Source organism: Microtus oregoni, unplaced genomic scaffold, assembly GCF_018167655.1.
Source record: "Microtus oregoni isolate MIOR12 unplaced genomic scaffold, Mior012 000005F_ref0000423, whole genome shotgun sequence".
NCBI lineage: Eukaryota > Metazoa > Chordata > Mammalia > Rodentia > Cricetidae > Microtus > Microtus oregoni.
This window is the reverse complement of record NW_024543064.1, coordinates 34663366-34683700: the sequence shown is the minus strand read 5'-3', so window position 1 is coordinate 34683700 and position 20335 is coordinate 34663366. Positions and strand designations below refer to the sequence as shown.

General features: G+C 44.2%; 2 protein-coding genes and 2 pseudogenes across 2 annotated transcripts; 1 reads left to right on the top strand and 3 right to left on the bottom strand.

Annotated features, from left to right (window-relative positions):
• Nucleotides 1-6450: 6450 nt before the first annotated feature.
• Nucleotides 6451-7948, bottom strand: LOC121447847 (annotated as a pseudogene).
• LOC121448843 lies at nucleotides 7891-9830 on the bottom strand (annotated as a pseudogene).
• Nucleotides 9831-10200: 370 nt separating this feature from the next.
• Nucleotides 10201-11799, bottom strand: LOC121448852 (parafibromin-like). The gene has a single exon (XM_041653103.1). The coding sequence runs from the start codon at nucleotides 11797-11799 to the stop codon at nucleotides 10201-10203; it is 1599 nt and encodes a 532-aa protein (XP_041509037.1).
• A 4616-nt stretch (nucleotides 11800-16415) lies between these two features.
• On the top strand, nucleotides 16416-17645 carry LOC121448870 (eukaryotic initiation factor 4A-III-like). The gene has a single exon (XM_041653129.1). It carries the CDS (start codon nucleotides 16428-16430, stop codon nucleotides 17643-17645), a length of 1218 nt encoding a protein of 405 aa, XP_041509063.1. The 5' UTR covers nucleotides 16416-16427.
• The last annotated feature ends 2690 nt before the right edge of the window (nucleotides 17646-20335 follow it).

Genomic DNA, 20335 nt, shown 5'->3' with positions numbered 1-20335 from the left:
AATGGGTCATATGAAAAGGAATTGTAGACAACAGATTTTCAGAAATAATAATAATAATAATAATAATAATAATGCATCTTTCAGAAATAATAATAATATTGCGTCTTCTAGAAATAACAGAAATAGGAGGACTCAGCCTTCAGATTTATGTAGAAGATGTGGAAAGGGCAGACATTGGATGAATGAATGCAGGTCTACAAGAGATAGACAAGGCAACCTGATACAGCCGGGAAACGGGAGAGGGGGGCCTCACAGGCCCCCATGGCAAACATGGTTCAGTCATTTCCAGTTTCTGCAGAGAACGTGCCTCATCAGGACAATTAGGAAGCCCCATGCCTACTGTTAAAAGCAATAATGATCAGAAAGATAAGTTACGTGTGTTTTGGCAAACTTCTATAAATGATCAAAGACCTAAACTGAGAGTGTGTGTAAATGGCATTTTTATTACTGGCCTGCTGGACACAGGTGCTGATGTAAGTATCATTACCCCAGAATCTTGGCATCCGTATTGGCCTCTTCAGAATGTAAATGTTCAGCTCCTGGGAATTGGAACCCTATCTCGAGTAAGGCAGAGCACGAGATGGGTTGAATGTATAGCGCCAGAGGGACAAATAGAAAAATTAAAGCCATATGTAGCCAATATCGCAATGAATTTATGGGGTCGTGACCTACTACAACAATGGAATACCGAAATTAACATTCCTGCTAAATCTAGAGCCTATATTTCTGAGAATAATATTAAAAGATATTACAAACGGAGAAAACCGGCCATTCGGGCTGTACAAGAACAAGCAATTGATGTCCCTTCAGAGATACCAACAGCCTTGCCTCTAAAATGGTTGACTGAGAAACCAATATGGACAAAGCAATGGCCTTTATCTGAGGAAAAGTTACAGGCTTTAGAACAGCTGGTACAAGAACAATTAGATGCTGGACATATAGAAGAATCTACCAGCCCTTGGAATTCTTCTGTATTTGTGGTTAAGAAAAAATCAGGTAAATGGAGAATGGTGACAGATCTCAGGGCCATCAACAAGGTTATTCAACCTATGGGCCCTCTGCAATCTGGAATTCCTTTGCCCTCTTTATTACCAAAAGGATGGCCTCTCATAGTATTGATTTAAAGGATTGTTTTTTCACTATACCTTTGCAAAAAGAAGATAGAGAAAAATTTGCCTTCACACTGCCTACCTATAACAATTCTCAACCTTCGAGGAGGTACCACTGGACCGTTCTCCCCCAGGGTATGTTAAATAGCCCCTCCCTGTGCCAATATTTTGTGAACCAACCATTGCAAATAATACGCAAGAAATTTCCCAAATCTATAGTATACCATTACATGGACGACATCTTGTTATCCGATTCAAACATGGATACCTTGAACAGATTGTTTGAAGAAATAAAGATACTTTTACCTAAATGGGGATTGCAAATTGCTCCTGAAAAGATTCAGAAGGGAGATTCTGTTAATTATTTAGGTTATAGAATAGGTTTGCAAAAAATTAAGACACAGAAGACACAAATTCGGAGGGATCGCCTACGGACTCTTAATGACTTTCAAAGACTGTTAGGAGACATTTCCAGTCTACGACCAGCTATTGGAATAACACCTGATCTAATAATTCATTTGAACAAAGCCTTGGATGGTGATAAAGATTTAAACAGTCCCAGAGAATTAACAGCTGAAGCAGAAAAGGAACTGACAATGATTGAGGAGAAATTACAACAGGCACATGTGGACAGAGTGAATCCAGAGCTTGATTGTATTCTCGTCATATTACCGTCAAAAATTTCTCCTACAGGAATTTTAATGCAGAGAGATGATATTATCTTGGAATGGATCTTTTTACCACATAAACCAAGTAAGAAACTGAAAACTTATGTGGAAAAAGTCTCTGAGTTAATTATAAAAGGCAAGCTGAGACTTCGTCAACTGGCAGGCATAGACCCAGCAGAAATTATAGTGCCTTTCACTGCTGATGAACTAAAGAAATTATGGGAAGATAATGAACCATGGCAAAGAGCTTGTGCTAATTTTTGGGGGGACATTAATAACAACTATCCAAAAAGCAAGCGGCTTAACTTCATAAAGAGAACTTCTTGGATCCTTCCTCGAATCATCCGTGATGCTCCAATAACTGGAGCCTGTACATTCTATACTGATGCCAATAAATCAGGGAAGGCAGGTTACAAATCAGAAGACTTGGGTAAGGTGGAACAAAGTCCTTATGATTCTGTCCAGAAGGCAGAATTATATGCCATTCTTATGGTACTAAGAGATTTTAAAGAACCTATTAATATAGTTACTGATTCACAATACACAGAAAGAGTTATTTTACATATTGAAACTGCTGAATTTATACCTGATGATACAGAACTAACTTCATTGTTTATCCAGGTTCAAGATTTGATCAGGAACAGGCTTTGCCCTATGTACATAACAAACATCCGATCCCATACGGGTCTGCCAGATCCTCTAGCACAAGGTAATGCAGAAATTGATCAATTATTGATTGGTAGTGTGCTACAAGCCTCGGAATTTCATAAAAAACATCATGTTAATAGCAAAGGTTTGAAGAAAAAGTTTTCAATTACATGGCAACAAGCTAAGTAGATTGTAAAGAAATGCCCTACCTGTTCTTTCTATAACCAAACACCACTGCCAGCAGGGGCTAATCCAAAGGGCACCCACAGGAATGAAATCTGGCAGATGGATGTGTTCCATTTTGCAGAATTTGGCAAATTGAAGTATGTTCATCACACCATTGACACTTATTCAGGCTTTCAATGGACAACTGCTTTAAGTTCAGAAAAAACTGATTCAGTAATCACTCATTTATTAGAAGTCATGGCTATCATGGGTATACCTACACAAATAAAGACAGATAATGGTCCTGCTTATGTCTCTAGGAAAATGAAACGGTTTTTTGATTATTACAATATCAAGCATGTTACAGGTATACCATGCAATCCTACAGGTCAAGCAGTCATAGAAAGATCAAATCGAACTATAAAGTATATGTTGAACAAACAGAAAGGGGTGGAAAACACCCCAGAAATAATGCTTTGTTAACCTTGAATTTTCTCAACGCTAATGAGAAGGGAACGACGGCTGCAGAAAGACATTGGATAATGGAAAAGTCTGCTGAACTAAATCAACCAGTTTATTTCAAGGATGTGCTCACCTCACAATGGAAGCCAGGAGATGTGCTGCATTGGGGAAGGGGTTTTGCTCTTATCTCCACAGGTGAGGAAAAATTATGGATACCGTCAAAATTAATAAATGTTCAGTTTGAAGAAGAGAAGTCACTTGGAAAAGATAAATAACAATTCATTCACAAGGATGACGGGCATTCTGATGATAAGGATTACAGATAGGTTGGGGGCAGGGTTCTTTTTTTATCTCTACAGGAAAATACTCATCTTCAAAGAATTTAAGGGACCCTGAATATTTAATTACTGATGGATGGAAAATAGTTACGGCCCACTGAGTATCAACAATAAAATTCTATATATACTGTAAGTATTGATTTTTTTATATATGTATTTATATGTTTTATTGAACACTTCTTTATAAATGTGTAGAGCTGGTTTTGGAGTTGGACTATGGCTCAGTCCCTCTTCAATTCCAGCCTGTTGATAAGAGATATTTCAGAGTTTCTGTCTCAGGTCAGGAGCCATGAAATGGGACAGAATAAGAATAATTTTATATTTGATAAACTTTCTTTGCCTTTCCTCATATCTGTGTCTTTCTTTATATGTCAGTATATATCCTTGTTGTTAATGTTTAAATTTCCCATAACAAGCAACATATTTTCCTACAGTAATCTTTGAAGATTCCAGGATGAAGATGGGGCCCCACAACATCAACTCAATCTGGCTTTTATGACGTCATGAATTTTTTTTTAAGCGCTAATATTAGACCTGTTTTTTGGTACCAACTGCAAGAGACAATTTCAAATGATGCACATTTTTGACAACACTCTGGCTGGACCTTCTCAAAACGCTCAGAGACTAGTTATAATTTTCTTAAGTCAAAGGTTAATTTGGGAATTTTACCATCATTTGCTTTCACAGGGGCCCCTAAGAAGAACGTCGCCCCCATGTCAGCTAGAAGGAATCTAAGAGGACGACGTCCCCTCTCCCAACAGAGTTTGCCCACAGGGTTAGGGACATCTTTTAGTGGTTGGTTTAGGGTTGAGAAGATGGGGAGATATTGTATGGAATTAGGGGTATATAAAAAAAGGGGGGGATTAACTGGTTTGATGGGATGATTGGTATTTGTGACTTACTGTTTTTAGAAAATTATATTGGTACTGTTTCTTGTATATTGATATATTGAATATTGAATGTGAGTATGCCTACCTCTATTTTTGTATAAGAGTACGCTTATATTATATGGATACATCTATCATATCACAATGTACATTTCTACCTCTGGTACTATTTATGTAATAACATTGTTTACATTTTGATGTGTAATGACATTGTTTACAGGTGAAGATCATTGTCTTCACTATGCACAGTTGTTTATTCTCTTAGTTTTCAAATTAGATAGGTATTGAGAATTAGATGTTTGTCATATTTATTTTTAGGTTAATCAGGTCTTTTAGATACATAGAGATGATATTTAGTATAGATAGTATAATCTTCAGCCTCTTTGAAGAGCTGTAGAACATGGCCTTTAATCTAACCTAGAATTCTGTGCCATCGAGACACAATTACTCCTGGCAATGCCACTCTACTCCCGAGAGAACGTTGAGCACCAAAGACACTCCACTGGGAGCTTGTCTTCTTGGCAGAACTGGCCTTTGGGTTAAGAAAAACCCATACCTCAACTACTGACTAAGATATGAAACAGGATTGTCTTATCTTGCCAAGACAGGGTAGGATAATTCTAAGAAAGTTCCTTGCATTTGATAATGATATGTCAGTTATGTTAGGCCCTAGCCAAAGTTGGTTGACTCAACATTGCAAACGAGACTTTGGGTGATTGCCCAGGTAGTCAGTTGTCTCTGTCATTTGTTGCACATTTTGGATATCTCTCATTTGTTAAGTAATATTTATTCCCTTCTCAGATCTTTGATGGAGTTGAAGATTATTTAATAGTAGTTACTCTCTACATTATTTAGACTCATTGAGATAGAATGTCTAGCAAAACTTTTGTTCTCAATATTGTTTGTTATATTTATCATTTGTTATTATTGTTTATAGTTATATTTGGTTTAGTTCTGTCTTATTTAGACAAAAGGGGGAGATGTAGGGTTAAGACAGCCCCTTGAGGGGCCGGGGTTTGCCTCGGGCGAATGCCTACGAATAAATGGGCACGCGGGAGGCGGCTCCGGCCCTTTCCTTCCTACCTCCTGTGCCACGCTGGAACTTCGGTTCTGTAAGTTTATCATTAAAGTGTAAATATTCTTTAGTATCTGCATTGCATTTATTTACGCCGATACAGCCCCAACTTGGTTTTTGCTTCTGGCATTTCGCTGAAAGCAATGGAAACCCTAAGACATTTCCTTACTGAAAACAAACCAAAAACTTTTCTCCTCCCTCTTGAAAAATGTTTGAGCTGGGTGTGGTGGAACACAGATATTATTTCAGCACTCCAGAGGCTGAGGCAGGAAACTCTGAAGTCTGAGATCAGCCTGGGTTTCTTTCTTTCTTTCTTTCTTTCTTTCTTTCTCTCTTTCTCTCTCTTCTCCTTTTCTCTCTCTCACTCTCTCCTCTCTCTCTCTTCCCTGTTTCTGTCTTTGTCTCTCTTTCTCTTCCACTTCCCTTCCTCTTTGTGAGGATTCAGAGAGGACTGTGCTGAGAATTGAGGAGAGGCCATTCACATTCTATTCTGGCAAAGAATCTGGTTCTTGCTTTTGAAGATATCCTGAAAGCTGAAGTGAGAGTGAATTTAAAACTCAGTGGGCTAACGGTCAGCGGTGGGAGCACACGCCTTTAATCCCAGCAGTGAGGAAGCAGAGGCAGGTGATATCGATGAGTTTGAAGCCAGCCTGGTCTATAATTTCAATTCCAGGACAGCCAAGGCTGTGCAGAGATACCCAGGCCCCCTAGGGACTATCTTTGCAGAGGATCTGTGTGTCCTTTGTGGCTGAACGTGAGAAAAGAGCTTCTCAATCAGCCATTTTCCAGCATGTTAGCCCGATAGCTGTGTTCTCAGATATTCTCATATGGAATTGAAATTATAGACCAGGCTGGCCTCGAACTCACAGAGATACACCTGCCTCTGCCTCCTCAGCACTGGGATTAAAGGCATGCGCTACCACGCACATCTTAGACATAAATTTTATTTATTACTTATTTTTTTACAAAAAATAAATATGTGTTTATTTTTTTCAAGGCATTAATAAATGTATTAAAACACTACTAACTTTGATGTCTTTCCGCAGAGTTGCTGTAATTGCTCTATGTATCCCATAGTCTACCCAGGAGTCATCGGTATCAACACTGACCACTGCTTCTGGGATACACATGTAGGGTACCGGTGAGAGGTTCATGGGATTGCTTCAGACGTTTGAGAGGGGGCTCCAGTAAATTGCATTGAGCAGAAGCCAGGGACCCGTATGCTTCAGCCACCAAGTGGGGGCATGAATCCACCATTAACTTCCAGCTTGTGGTCTGAGAGACCTCGGAAGCATGAGCTGTAATAAAATTCAGCACCTGTGTTTTCAGCTGCCCTGTGCTGTGGAGGTCAGCCAGGAAGAGAGTGTGGGCAGCATTCTCCACAGAGAGGTCCCTGCAGAGGGCACTCTCGCACATGACCTTCAAATGCTCCAGGCCATACTTGTCAGCAGCTGCCAGCGCAGCATCTGCCATGCTGTGGAGGACTGGTTCCTTCCCAGTGTAAATGAAGTCCATCATTGCCTTGAAGACTCCAGGTTTCAGGTCATGAATCTCAACACGATTCTTTCTGCTCTCCTCCGTGTCATGTTCAAACATGGCTCTGAAAACTGGGGAGTGAGCAGCTAAGACAGCCTTGTGAGCCTGGAATTCCTGGCCAGCTACCACCAGGCAGCAGTCTGTGAAGCTCGAATTCTTCCGCAGCGCTCCTAGATCATCTCCTAATGGGGCTTCGGGAACCTGGATTCTCGGCTCCGTGCTGTCGTCAGGATTACTCTAGGAGTACGGGACCAGGATCTCAATGCAGAAGAGGGTGAACTGGTCTTCAGGGAGAAATCCATGAGAATGGTCTAAGAGGAAATCTCGAAGGATGAACATTTTGTAACCCCTTGGGTAGCCTGGTAGGAAACTGAATTCTATCCGGCTAGTCTTATGTTCGTTTATTTCTCCTTTGGCGTTTAGGATCCAAAACTTGAACTGTGCCATAATGGGACTCTTTGGAGAGCTGAGCAACTCTATGTTAACTGACAGGTAATCTGAGCTTTCTTCATTGACCCCCTTAGGGTGAACTCTCAAACACCATTTGTTATCGTCTCCTGTTGAGAAAGTTGGGCTTCTAATACTGTCCCTCGTTTCCTCCAGAGTAAAACGGAAGTTGCGGATGGTCTACTTGCAGGAGAAATTCTGCATGTTCAACAGTTCATAGTCCCAGCTCTGGTCTATGGTGTCCTGTGACATTTCTCCTGGAGGCAGTTTGCAGGTTAAACTGGATCCAAAATTAAAAAACTAGGATTTGTCTTCTCTTGGCTCAGTCCAGGAGGTTAGACGTGCCGACTGCTCTTTAATCGATGCTGGAAATGGGATGAAGAATTCTCTAATGCCAGTGAGGAAATGGTCTTACTGCAAGGTGAGGGCAAGCAGGCAATCTGTGTTTATTTTTAAAAATAAAATGGAAAGAACTGGCAAAGAACAAGCCCTGGGATAGAGAAGTCGCTGTCAGTCAGTCAACTGACAACAAGGACACAGACAAGGGTAGGTGCCTAGTCCAAAGGGCAGAACTGACCGCGAGTTGCTGGTCTGTGTCTAGCAAGACAAGCATTAGAGCTGGATGTCGGGCTGTCCTGGACCACCACCACCACAGCACCGCACAGCCTCGGAGAAGCTACATGTCCTCCACACTCCACTTGTAGGCAAGCTCCTCCACAGCTTTCTTGCTGGCGAGCCAGGCAAAGCGCTTCTGTTCGAAGCCATTGGATCTGTCCACTCCACCCCAGTGGTAGCCAGGCCAGATACTGAATCTATTGAGAGGAGGTGCAGGACTATTACAGCGAGGCCTTGCTTTCTTGTGCTTGTTCTCCTCAGCCTTATTCTTCTTAATGAAGTCGGCCATCAGGTCCCCCACTCTTTCTTGTTCTCTCAGCATCTGATCCAGATCTTCATCATCGACACAGCGGGTCAGAGGCTTCTGCATCTCCTTCATGGCATCCTCTACATTCTGCTGCTGTTGCCGGCTCTGAGCAAGCCCTTTGCCTCACTGGGCATAGAGCTCATCTCTGTCTGAGTCCTTCTCTGCTTTTCTCCTCTGCTCCAGGCATTCCAGCTTCAAATTCCTCTTCTGACCAGACTTGTCTCGAAATACAGTTTCAGTGAATTCAAACTGAGCTCCAAGGGCTGTGTTGTCTCGGTCCTGTTTTTGGCGTTCCTGCTGCTCCCGCTGGACATCGGGCACCAGCCCAGATTTTGCTCAGGAATACATGCGTGCAGTCTTCCTCCCGGGATGGGGACTCCTTCGAGGAGGAGAGAGATCCGAATCAGAAGATTTGGTCCTCTGTCTTCTCCGGGGTGGAGAGAGGTCAGAGTCAGAGCTCCGGCGCCTCTGTCTCTTCCGTGGCAGTGACAGATCTGAGGCAGAATCCTGGTGTCCTGGAGTTTGTGTTTGCCATGGAGGACAAAGATCTGAATCAGAGGCTTTTTGGCAGACACCTGAGGAGCAAGCTGCCATTTCCGCTGAGAAAGGTCATCAGAGTCCTGCCCACACTTGCTGACCTTGGAGAGTGACAAGTGAGAGGGTCCCAGCCCCCTCTGAAGTACAGTCTTGCTGGAGGGTGCAGCTTTACTACTCTTAGTTCTGGGCAGCTCCAAATCCGGGGAGTAATGACGGGCCCTCCTGAGAGGAGATGGATCTGGGGAGTCATGACGGGCCCTCCTGGGAGGAGATGGATCTGGGGTGTCATGACGGGCCCTCCTGAGAGGCTGTGGGTCTGAAGTGTCAAAAGTCCTCCTATGTGTGGCTGTGTCAGGAGAGTGGTTATGGACCCTTCTGGGGGGAGAGACACCCGAGGAACCAGGATAGCCTCTCCTAGGGGATACACCTGAAGGCTTCCTGAGGAGAGAAGCATGTGAGTCATGGCAGAGCCTTTTAGGAGGAGAGGTGTCGGAGTCATGACGGAATCTCCTTGGGGGAAAGGGATCTGGGGTATAATGATGGGCCATCCTGGGAGGAGATGGATCTGGGGTGTCACGACAAGCCCTCCTGGAAGGAATTGGATCGGGGGTGTCATGACGGGACCTCCTGGGAGGAGATGGATCTGGGGTGTCATGACGGGACCTCCTAGGAGAAGTTGGATCTCGTTCATCATGATGGAAATATCCATCTTCACTGTAGTCTCCCCGGAGCTTCCATTTGGCACTGGAGTAGAAGGCCTCCATCTGCTTTACCTCTTCTGGACGCTCATCCACAAACTCAGCCACCACAGGCAAATCTCCATCCTCTTCTTCCTCCTTTTCCGGCTTAGCAGTAGAGATAACTGCCCAGCCCACATCATCATCAATAATCCGCAATCCATTGCCAGTGGTGCCTCCCGGCTTTGGTCCTTTTTTGTACCTCTTCCGAAGGGACTCTTCCTTCCTGGCAGGCCATGTGCCCCAGACAAGTAACGCTTCAGATATTCAGCTTTGGAGAGTGGTGGAGCTGCCACCATGACAGTAACGAGGGAGAGGCGGACCTACAATTTTTTTTTATAACCTGCATTTATTTCAAAAGAAACAAATTTTAAGTAATGCTAATTTAACCAATAGAGAAAAAGCTTCTATCAAAATATACAATTTCCATTGCAGACTAGAAGGCTAATATAAAAAAATAGTTGTAAGCCAAAAAATTGGCTTGTATGGATGGGAGGAAATGCCCCTTTGAAGCACACAGCATCAAACAAGGTCTTATAAAAGACTGCTCTGTGGTCTTCTTCATTTGCAAGTTCTTGATGAATTCATAAAGCTTGGGTTTCAGTCTGTAGATCAAGCTATATCCATGCTTCTTAAACCAAGTTTGCAGAAAAGGGGGAATCAAATGATTCAGAATCTCAAGTGGGCTTTATGCTTGACCATGTATCTATCCAATGTTTCCCAGAAACGTAAGAAAACTGGTCGATCCAAATGACGCTTATAATAGCTGAGTTCTAATACTGTTACATCCCATTTTTGAACATTTGGATCTAGACGAACTTCATCATACTTGAGGTGGAAGGCTTTAATTTTAGCAAATATGTCAACTGGTGATCCATTGGGTAGAAGCCATGGCCAACCTTTGAACTGCCAAGCAGGACCTTGAACAAAAACAGCTACAACCCGATCCCAGTCTTGAGGCATAAGTTTCAGGGGCTGGTCTACTACTCTATAAGGTGCTGTGACACTAATTGCTGTGCCCCCTGGTTGCATCTGATCTTTTCTTCTCTGTATTAGTGTTTCATTTTCTCGTTGACAACCTTGTTTCTTCTTTTCGTCTGATGGGACAAACTTTAGATCCTGTAGAAGGTCTTTTGCATTAAGCATAGTTATTAAAGAAGTGGTAGCTGCAGGGATAATAATAATGGGCGTTCGTGATCCTTTCTTCTGATTTGGGGGCGGTCTTGCTTGAGAAACTGGTCTAGGTACAGGCCGGGCTGCAGGAGTTTGAGTCTTACGGGCAGATGCACCTTCCGTTACGGATTTCAGTGTCATGCCATGGTATGTGCCCATAGTATCAATCTTAAAGCCTTCCATTTCTTCTTTGCCTTTGAATCTCTCCTGGTCATATCTGTTGTAGGCCGCTGGGATAGACTGCTTTGTACGCAAAGTAGGATCCACAGGGGCTGTATTTGGAGCAGGCCGCTGTTCAGGGGCACGCCCTTCTTCTCTGTCTTTTACAGATTGAAGAATTGCAAAAATGTCCTTGGAAAAAGTTTTTCCTGTGCTTTGTAAGATAGTTGCTCTTGTTCTCCACACTCTCTCTCTGCTGACAATATCTCTGGTCACATCTACCTCAGCAGCCACAAAACTCCTCTGTTTAAGGGCAGTTATATCACCATCTAGATCAGTCTTGATAGTAGATCTTTTCTTAGCCATAATTTTGGCTTTGATTGCAGCAATTTTTTCCACTGACATGGCTTCAGACAAAGACCTAATCTGTTCAGTCTGTACAATCCCTTCTTTATGGCCTTCCAAACGAGCTGCCAATCTCTCTTTATCAAGACGCACACACTCTTCATCCTCAATTCGTGGTTTCTTTGCTTCTGCTAAAACTTCATCTGCAGCTCTTTTGACTTGAGTGCACCGCTGAAGACCTATTTCCAAGGGTGCACTCCTATCGATGCTGGCTGATGTTGATGCTTCCCCATTGAGATATCCAAGTAGATCTTTTCTGTCAGGTCTTCTAACCACAGGAATATTTTCAGTAGCTGCACATCGGACATAAGCAGGATGAGAAAGGTGTACATTATTAAGTAGAAATAAGATAGACTCCAATGTGTAGTATTCTCTGGGTTGGCCTTTCGTTCCAGTCCCCCAAACGACATAGTTGGTCTTCACGTTCTTGGGCCAGGAGAAGAACTCCCCGAAGATGACTTCGTCTCCCTTGACCACGATCTCCTTCTTCTGGATGTTGTACTGTCGCAGGACACTGAGCACGTCCGCCATCTTTGCCGCCTTCGCTGCCGCTGCGGGCCCAGGGCACCACCTTTACTGCCGGGCACCACTGCCGCTTCTCCCCTTCGCTTCGCCCTCTGCCTCAGCCGCCGCTGCTGCTGCGAACCAACAGCTGCCACACTAACAGCCGCCCTCGTCTATGACAGCAGCACGGGCAGAAGCCACCGACCTACAAATTTTTAAAAGTTCAATATAGTGCAATGCAAATAATACAAGACCCTGTCTCAAAAAGAATAAATTGAATTTTAAAATAAAATCATTATTTACGATGAGACTCTCATGTCTCAGGTTTCTTTGGTATTTGACAAATACTTTTTCTGAGTATTTTACTTTCTTACACTCTTAAATATTGTTTTGCTTTTTATATTTTGAGTCAGGGCCTGGTCCGTGAAGACCAGGATGCCCTCCAATTCACAGAGATATGCCTGTCTTGGCCTACTAAATATTGGGATTAAAGATGTTCACCCCTCAAGCCCTGGCTTAAAACTTTTCTAAATGAAAAATTTCAGTCTTTTCCTTAAGTCTGTTGCTAACATAAGAGTTATTTGGCATGTGTAAGCCAAGAAAACACAAAGCCGTCTGGCGAATAAACAGCAAACCAATATGCAAGCAAAGCCTGCAGATTCACAGACTTTCTGCTGTTCCACTCAAAAGAATATGTCTATCCTACACTAACGTCGCAAAAGCACTATGGGAACTTTTAAAAGAGTTTAATTATACAAGTCATGGGTTTAAAGCAGAAAAGAATGTATAGGAAACATATTTACTTTATATAAGAAAAAAGAAAGACTGGAGGTAGTGGCACACACCTTTAATCCCAGCACTCAGGAGGCAGAGGCAGGCAGATCTCTGTGAATTTGATGCCTGCCTGGGCAACAAAGTGAGTTCTAGGATAGCTAGGACTGTTATACAGAGAAATACTGTCTCAAAAACCAAACAAAAAAAAGAAATAAAGGTTTTGGGTGTTCTCTGTTTGTTTTTGAAGATGACTCAATTTCAGAGAAACTGAGAAGCCTGCTGCAACCATACAGGCTGGGCTGCTAAGGATCAGGAGGTGTAGAGAATCTGGAGTAAGTCTCAATAAGCTGTAGCACAATGAACAAAAACACAGACACAGATATTGGGGTTCAACATGACGACCAGAAAAGCAAAGCAGCTACCCACTACCACATACCTCTCCTTCAGTCCGAGTATGGTGGCGATCCTGCCTCCAGGAATCCTCAGAATGAGACTGGCTCAGAGCTGTCTCCTCCTGTCTTATATTCCTCTCTAGGGCGGGGAAAAGGGCGTGTACCACTCCCGCCCAGTTTCTATGACCAACTAGTGTGGCTACTTGGATTAAAGGTGTGTGATGCCACTGTCTGGTCGATGAGGCTGACCAGGATGTTTGTTTTACACTCTGATCTATAGGCAAGCTTTGTTTCCTAAAATATAAATGAAATATCATTACACTAAGCATTCTGACAGTGTGACTGCCTAGATCTAGTGCCGACCAGGGCACCACACGCTCCTCTGCGATATCAATACTGCCTCAGACCAACATCTGAACCCATTCTACTCACCGTAACAGGGGAAATCATTGCTTTCCAAGTTCACGTGAACATGGAGTCAAATGTGTATCTATAAATGTCAGAAATCAGAGGCAGAGGTCACAGGAAGCAGTTAGGTGAGAAGGAAATGTCCAGAAGAATGGATCTCATGTGGGTGAAGACACGTAGAAAACACACCAGGGAGAGCCAAGCCACTTTATTTTAAATTACCTGAGGAGCAGGAATGGCTGGACAGGGAGATGCCTCGGGAAAGAGGGTACATAGCAGAGGGGATGAGAAGACTGCCTCGGATGGACAGTTCATTTAGCTCATCCTTCTTACAAGTCCTTATAGGTCACACCGCAAGACCTTGGGGCCCTTTAGGAACAGATCCTCTCGCCCAAGGCTGTGGGCATGGAACTGAGAGCTCTTGGTTCCTGGATAGAAAGGGTGTTCTGAATTTCTAAGAGGAAGTAAAATGACAAACCAAGCATTAGCGAGACTGTGATGTGCATAAAACCAGGCCCTGGACATCCTGGAAAGGACGCGAAGGCCTGGTTTGTATATGCCCATGAACAGGTGCTTCTCACTGAGCACCTGTTTCTGTCCCCAACTGCAATGAGTGATGTAATGGGGAATGTAGTGGAACCTGTCCTGGAACTAGCTATTTTAGACCAGGCTGGCCTTGAACTCACAGAGATCCTCCTGCCTCTGCCCCCCTCTTGAGTGCTGGTTTCAAAGGCATGCACCACCATCGTCTGGCCCCGCTTACTGTGTTCTTAAATCTTTGTGTTTCCTGGCTGTCGATGGAAAATCCAAAGGCCAAGTAATCCAAGGTCAGGGCTCAAGGAAGCTTTTCCTTATTCCTTAGAATGTTTCTGAGTAGGTGCTCAAGATGAGGACAGGACAGTGCGGTGGGGGTAAAGGCACTGTGTGCCACACCAGCATACCAACCTGAGTTTGATATCTCGGACCCATGTAAAGGAGAGAGAGCAAAATCCATGAAACTGGCCTCTGAGTCCCACAGGTACATTCCTATATACACAGTAATAATTTCTGTCAACTTAACAGTAAACTATTGTCACCTGGGATAGGAAACCACAACTGTGAGATTGCCTAAATCAGATGGGCCTTGCTCTGTTGTGGGAGCTGCAGGGCGGCAATTCGCCACCCACCTCCCAACACTGGCTAGCTTTACCTGAAATAACAACACACAAACTGTATTCTTTTAAACACTGCCTTAAACACTGGCTCTCCCTGGTGTGTTTTCTACGTGTCTTCACCCACATGAGATCGAATCTGCTGGACATTTCCTTCTCACCGAACTGCTTCCTGTGACCTCTGCCTCTGATTTCTGACATTTATAGATACACGTTTGGCTCCACATTCAGGTGAACTTGGAAAGAAATGATTTCCCCTGTTACAGTGAGTAAATGGATTCAGATGTTGGTCTAGGCAGTATTGATGAGATCAAAGAGGAGCATGTGGTACCCTGCTGGGCACTAGATCTAGGCGGTCACACTGTCAGACTGCTTAGTGTAATGATATTTCATTTATATTTTAGTAAATAAAGCTTGCCTAAATCTCGGAGTGTAAAACAATCCCCCTGGTAGCCTCAATGACTAGACAGTGGCATCACACACCTTTAATCCAAGTAGCCAGACTAGTTTGACATAGAAACCAATCGGTAGTGGCGCACGCCCTTAATCCCCGCTCTAGAGAGGAATATAAGAAAGGAAGGAGACAGCGCTCAGCCAGTCTCATTCTGAGGATTCCTGGAGGCAGGATCTCCATACTGGAACTGACAGAGAGGTAAGTGCTAGTGGCTGGCCGCGTTGCCTTTCTGGTCGTCATGTTGAACCCCAATATCTGTGTCTGTGTTTTTGTTAATTGTGCTACAGCTTATTGAGACTTACTCCAGATTCTCTTCACCTCCTCATCCTTAGCAGCCCAGACTGTATTGTTGCAGCAGGCTTCTCATTTTCTCTCAAGTTGAGTCATCTTCAAAAACAAACAGAGACAACCCAAAGCATTTCTTTTTCTCTTAGACTGTTTTGTTTTTATTTTTTTATTTTTGAGACAGTGTTTCTCTGTGTGACAGCCCTAGCTGTCCTAGAACTCGTTTTGTTGCCCAGGCAGGCACCAAATTCACAGAGATCCCCCTGACTCTGCCTCCTGAGTGCTGGAATTAAGGGTGTGCACCTCCATCCAGCCTTTTTTGGTCTTAAATAAAGTAAATATGTTTCCTATACATTCTTTTCTACTTTCAACCTATGACTTGTGTAATTTAAACTGTTTTAAAAATTCCCATAGTGCCGGACGGTGGTGGCGGATGCCTTTAATCCCAGCCCTCGGGAGGCAGAGGCAGGCTGATCTCTGTGAGCTTGAGACCAGCCTGGTCTACAAGAGCTAGTTCCAGGAGAGGCTCCAAAACCCCAGAGAAACCCTGTCCCAAAAAACCAAAAAAATAAAATAATATAAGTTCCCATAGTGCTTTTTCGATGGTAGTGTAGGATAGAAATATTCTTTGGACCTAAATCTGGAGTGGAACAGCAGAATAGTCTGAGAAACTGTAGGTTAGGTTTGCGTATTGGTTTGCTGTTTATTTGCCAGACGGCTCTGTGTTTTCTTGGCTTACACATGCCAAATAACTCTTATGTTAGCAACAGACTTGAGAAAAGACTGAAATTTTTCATTTAAAAAAGTTTTAAGCCGGGGCTTTAGAGGTAAACATCTTTAATCCCAATATTTAGGAGGCCAAGACAGGCATATCTCTGTGAGTTGGAGGGCATCCTGGTCTACGTGGACCAGGAGACCCTGTCCCAATAAATAAAAAGCACAACAAAATTTAGAGTGTAAGAAAATACAATATTCAGAAAAGTATTTGTCCAATACCAAAGAAACCTGAAACCTGAGAGTCTCATCATAAATAATGATTTTATTTTAAAATTAAATTTATTCTTTTTGAGACAGTGTCTTGTATTATTTACATGGCACTGTATTGAACTTTTAAAAATTTGTAGGTCAGCCCTCTGTCGCTCACGCTCTTCATCTCTCGGTGGACTTGGAATCCTGGCGGCCACGGCCACGATGGCGACGTCGGGCTCCACGCGGAAGCGGCTGCTCAAAGAGGAGGACATGACCAAAGTGGAGTTCGAGAGCAGCGAGGAGGTGGACGTGACCCCCACGTTCGACACCATGGGCCTGCGGGAGGACCTACTGCGCGGCCTCTACGCCTACGGCTTTGAGAAGCCTTCAGCAATCCAGCAGCGCGCTATGAAGCAGATAATTAAGGGGAGAGATGTCATAGCACAGTCTCAGTCTGGCACCGGCAAGACGGCCACCTTCAGCATTTCAGTCCTCCAGTGCTTGGATATCCAGGTTCGAGAAACCCAGGCTTTGATCTTGGCTCCAACAAGAGAGTTAGCTGTACAGATTCAGAAGGGTTTGCTGGCTCTGGGGGACTACATGAACGTACAGTGCCACGCCTGCATTGGGGGCACCAATGTTGGGGAGGACATCCGGAAGCTGGACTATGGGCAACATGTTGTGGCAGGCACCCCGGGACGTGTCTTTGATATGATTCGCCGTAGAAGTTTAAGGACACGGGCTATCAAGATGTTGGTTTTGGATGAGGCTGATGAAATGCTGAACAGAGGTTTCAAGGAGCAGATCTACGATGTGTACAGGCACCTGCCGCCAGCCACACAGGTGGTTCTCATCAGTGCCACATTGCCTCACGAGATCCTGGAGATGACCAACAAGTTTATGACCGACCCCATCCGCATCTTGGTGAAGCGTGATGAATTGACTCTGGAAGGCATCAAGCAGTTCTTCGTTGCGGTGGAAAGAGAGGAGTGGAAATTTGACACCCTGTGTGACCTCTACGACACGCTGACCGTCACCCAGGCTGTCATCTTCTGCAACACCAAGAAGAAGGTTGACTGGCTGACAGAGAAGATGAGAGAAGCCAACTTCACTGTGTCATCCACGCACGGGGACATGCCCCAGAAGGAGCGCGAGTCCATCGTGAAGGAGTTCTGCTCTGGTGCCAGCCGTGTGCTCATTTCTACAGATGTCTGGGATCGCGGCCTGGATGTCCCTCAGGTGTCCCTCGTCATTAACTACGACCTGCCCAACAACAGAGAACTGTACATTCACAGAATCGGGCGATCAGGGCGATACGGCCGCAAAGGTGTGGCCATCAATTTTGTGAAGAATGATGACATCCGCATCCTCAGGGACATAGAACAGTACTACTCCACCCAGATAGACGAGATGCCCATGAATGTGGCTGACCTGATCTGAAGCTGGTGCTCGTGCATCAAGGGCCTGGATATGGCGCCTATCATGAACTCGTCCTCTGAACGGGAACCCTCTATTAAATGGGGTTTAAATGAACTGTCTTCTCACAGCCCCTCAGGAAGACGCTTGGGCGCTGCCATCTTTTCTATCCCACATGTAAATAATCCAATGCTTTGAGCCTTTTACATTAAACATGGAAATTTTCCCATGAAAATAAAATTGTAGGTCAGCCTCTCCCCTGTTGCTTCCATGGTGGCAGCTCAACTTCTCTCCAAGGGTGGATGTCTGTAGCGTTACTTGTCTGGAGCAGATACCGGCAAAAAAAGAACAAAGACACAAGGCACTGATGGCAATGGATTGCAGATTGTTGAATATGATGTGGGCTGGGCAGACATGAAGGAGTACTGTGTACTGGTTTGCTCCTTATGGCTTACCCAACCTCCTTTCTTATAAAACCCAGGACGACCAGCCCATCGATGGAGCCACCCACAATGGGCTGGACCCACACCTATGATTAACTAGTTAAGAAAATGCCTTACAGCTGGATCTTATGGAGGTTTCTTCTCCGTTAATCTTCCCTCCTTTCAGATAACTGTGGTTTGTCTATCAGGTTGATATACGACTAGCCAGTACACACAATTAGCCAGTTATTGGGGCACATGTTCATAATCCCAGCACTAAAGAGGCTAAGAAAAATGGTGCCTATCATGAACTCGTCCTCTGAACGGGAACCCTCTATTAAATGGGGTTTAAATGAACTGTCTTCTCACAGCCCCTCAGGAAGACGCTTGGGCGCTGCCATCTTTTCTATCCCACATGTAAATAATCCAATGCTTTGAGCCTTTTACATTAAACATGGAAATTTTCCCATGAAAATAAAATTGTAGGTCAGCCTCTCCCCTGTTGCTTCCATGGTGGCAGCTCAACTTCTCTCCAAGGGTGGATGTCTGTAGCGTTACTTGTCTGGAGCAGATACCGGCAAAAAAAGAACAAAGACACAAGGCACTGATGGCAATTCAAGGTTAGCCTGAGCTACGTAGCAAGCGTGTCACAAACAGACAAACAAAACAAGGCCTCCCTCAGTTAGGCAGGCATGGGCCATGTGAGATATGTCTTCAAAATTAATAACATAAAGAAGAGCCAGGTGTGTTTTGCATGCATGCTAGTAATCTAAACTCTTAGGAGGTAGAGGCAGGAGGTTCAGAATTTCAAGGCCGGTTCCAGAGCATGTTTGATGCTAGTCAGTAGTACAGGAGAACGTGTCTTAAAGGGGGTTAAGGAGAAAATATACACACTATAATCTATATTTAACATAGTAATAAGCCTTGTGGTCTTCAAAGAGTTCAAGTTCAAATCCTTGCTCCCTACCTTGTAGTTATATGAACCAAAATATATTTAACCTTGTTACATCTCCAGTCCTCATAGTAAAGTAGAAACACAATCAGTGGCTAAGTTACATTAAACATTCCATTCTTGTCACAACAATTGCCTATTTTCTATAGTGTTTATAGTGAATGTCTAGAATCTTGAGTCAGAAAGACACTGTGATGCTTAATTTTAATTGCCAAACTCAAATGGGTCATAAAATGCCCAGAGCACCAGGGGAGCACACTTTTGGGTGTCTGTAAATATTCCAGAGTGGATTAACTGGGGGGTAGGAACACTGACTGGCCCTGAATATAGGTGGCACTGACATGTGAACAAGCATCCTCGCGTTTCTGCCACTGTGGAACCACTGGGCACCAAGCCTTCCTGTGATGGTGGACAGTGTCTCCTCGAGCCTCAAGCCAAAATAACCCTTCTTCCTTCAAGAGGCTTTAGTCAGGCACTTAATGAGAGCGTCTGGAAAGGAAATAATACAGGGATGGGAAAGTAGGAGCACTGTCGTAATAAACTTGACCACACGCCTTCTGGACTGGTGTGTGCGAGGGGTGCTGAAGAGCCTGGAGCTATAGGGTGAGAGAAGCCCTAGCCCTCTCTCTCTCACTCTCTCTCACAGAGATCCACCTGTCTTTGCCTCCAACGTGCTGGAATTAAAGGCATGCACCACTGCCCAGTGTAGCAAGCTTCATGGTGTCACACCTGATGGAGTTGTATAATCAACTCCTGAGATGGTTAAGGCCTGACCTATGCTATGATCACGCAATGATTATCAGCTGCCTGCATATGCGTGAACCTATGGGCAGTGTTCTCCTGGCAGTTCGGGCTTGGCAGACCATGCCTTCTTAAGGGCTGGGAGAGGGTTTGCCCAAGGAGAGAGAAGAAAGGGAGAGGAAAAAGAGAGAGAGGAGAGAGAGGAAAGAGAGGGGGAGAGAGAGAATTGTAAAAGGTCTTGGAATAAACTGCAGTGAGAAGAGCTCCGGTGGTCGCGTCTTCCTTGCTGGACAAGGGTGGCCACGACAGCCTGGCGATCTCTTTCTTCTTCTTTCTTTCTCTCTTTTTCTCTTCCACTCTCTTAGTCTCTCTCGTTCTATCTCTTCTCTCTCTCTTGTTTTTCTCTTTCTCTTTCCCTCCTTTACTCTCCAACACTCTCTCCTTTTCTTGTTTTTCTCTCTTGTTCTTTCTCTTTTGCTCTCCCACGCTCTCTCTCTCCTTCTTGCTGTCCTTCCCTCTCTTGTCCTCTCTCTCGCCCTATTTCTTTCTTTTCTTTTTTTTTGAAACAGCCCTTACTCTCCTGGAACTCACAGTGTAGA

What these genes read in the sequence shown, in the direction of transcription:
- LOC121448852 (XM_041653103.1), bottom strand. Translation starts at nt 11,799, where the DNA reads ATGGCGGACGTGCTCAGTGTCCTGCGACAGTACAACATCCAGAAGAAG.
- LOC121448870 (XM_041653129.1), top strand. Translation starts at nt 16,428, where the DNA reads ATGGCGACGTCGGGCTCCACGCGGAAGCGGCTGCTCAAAGAGGAGGAC.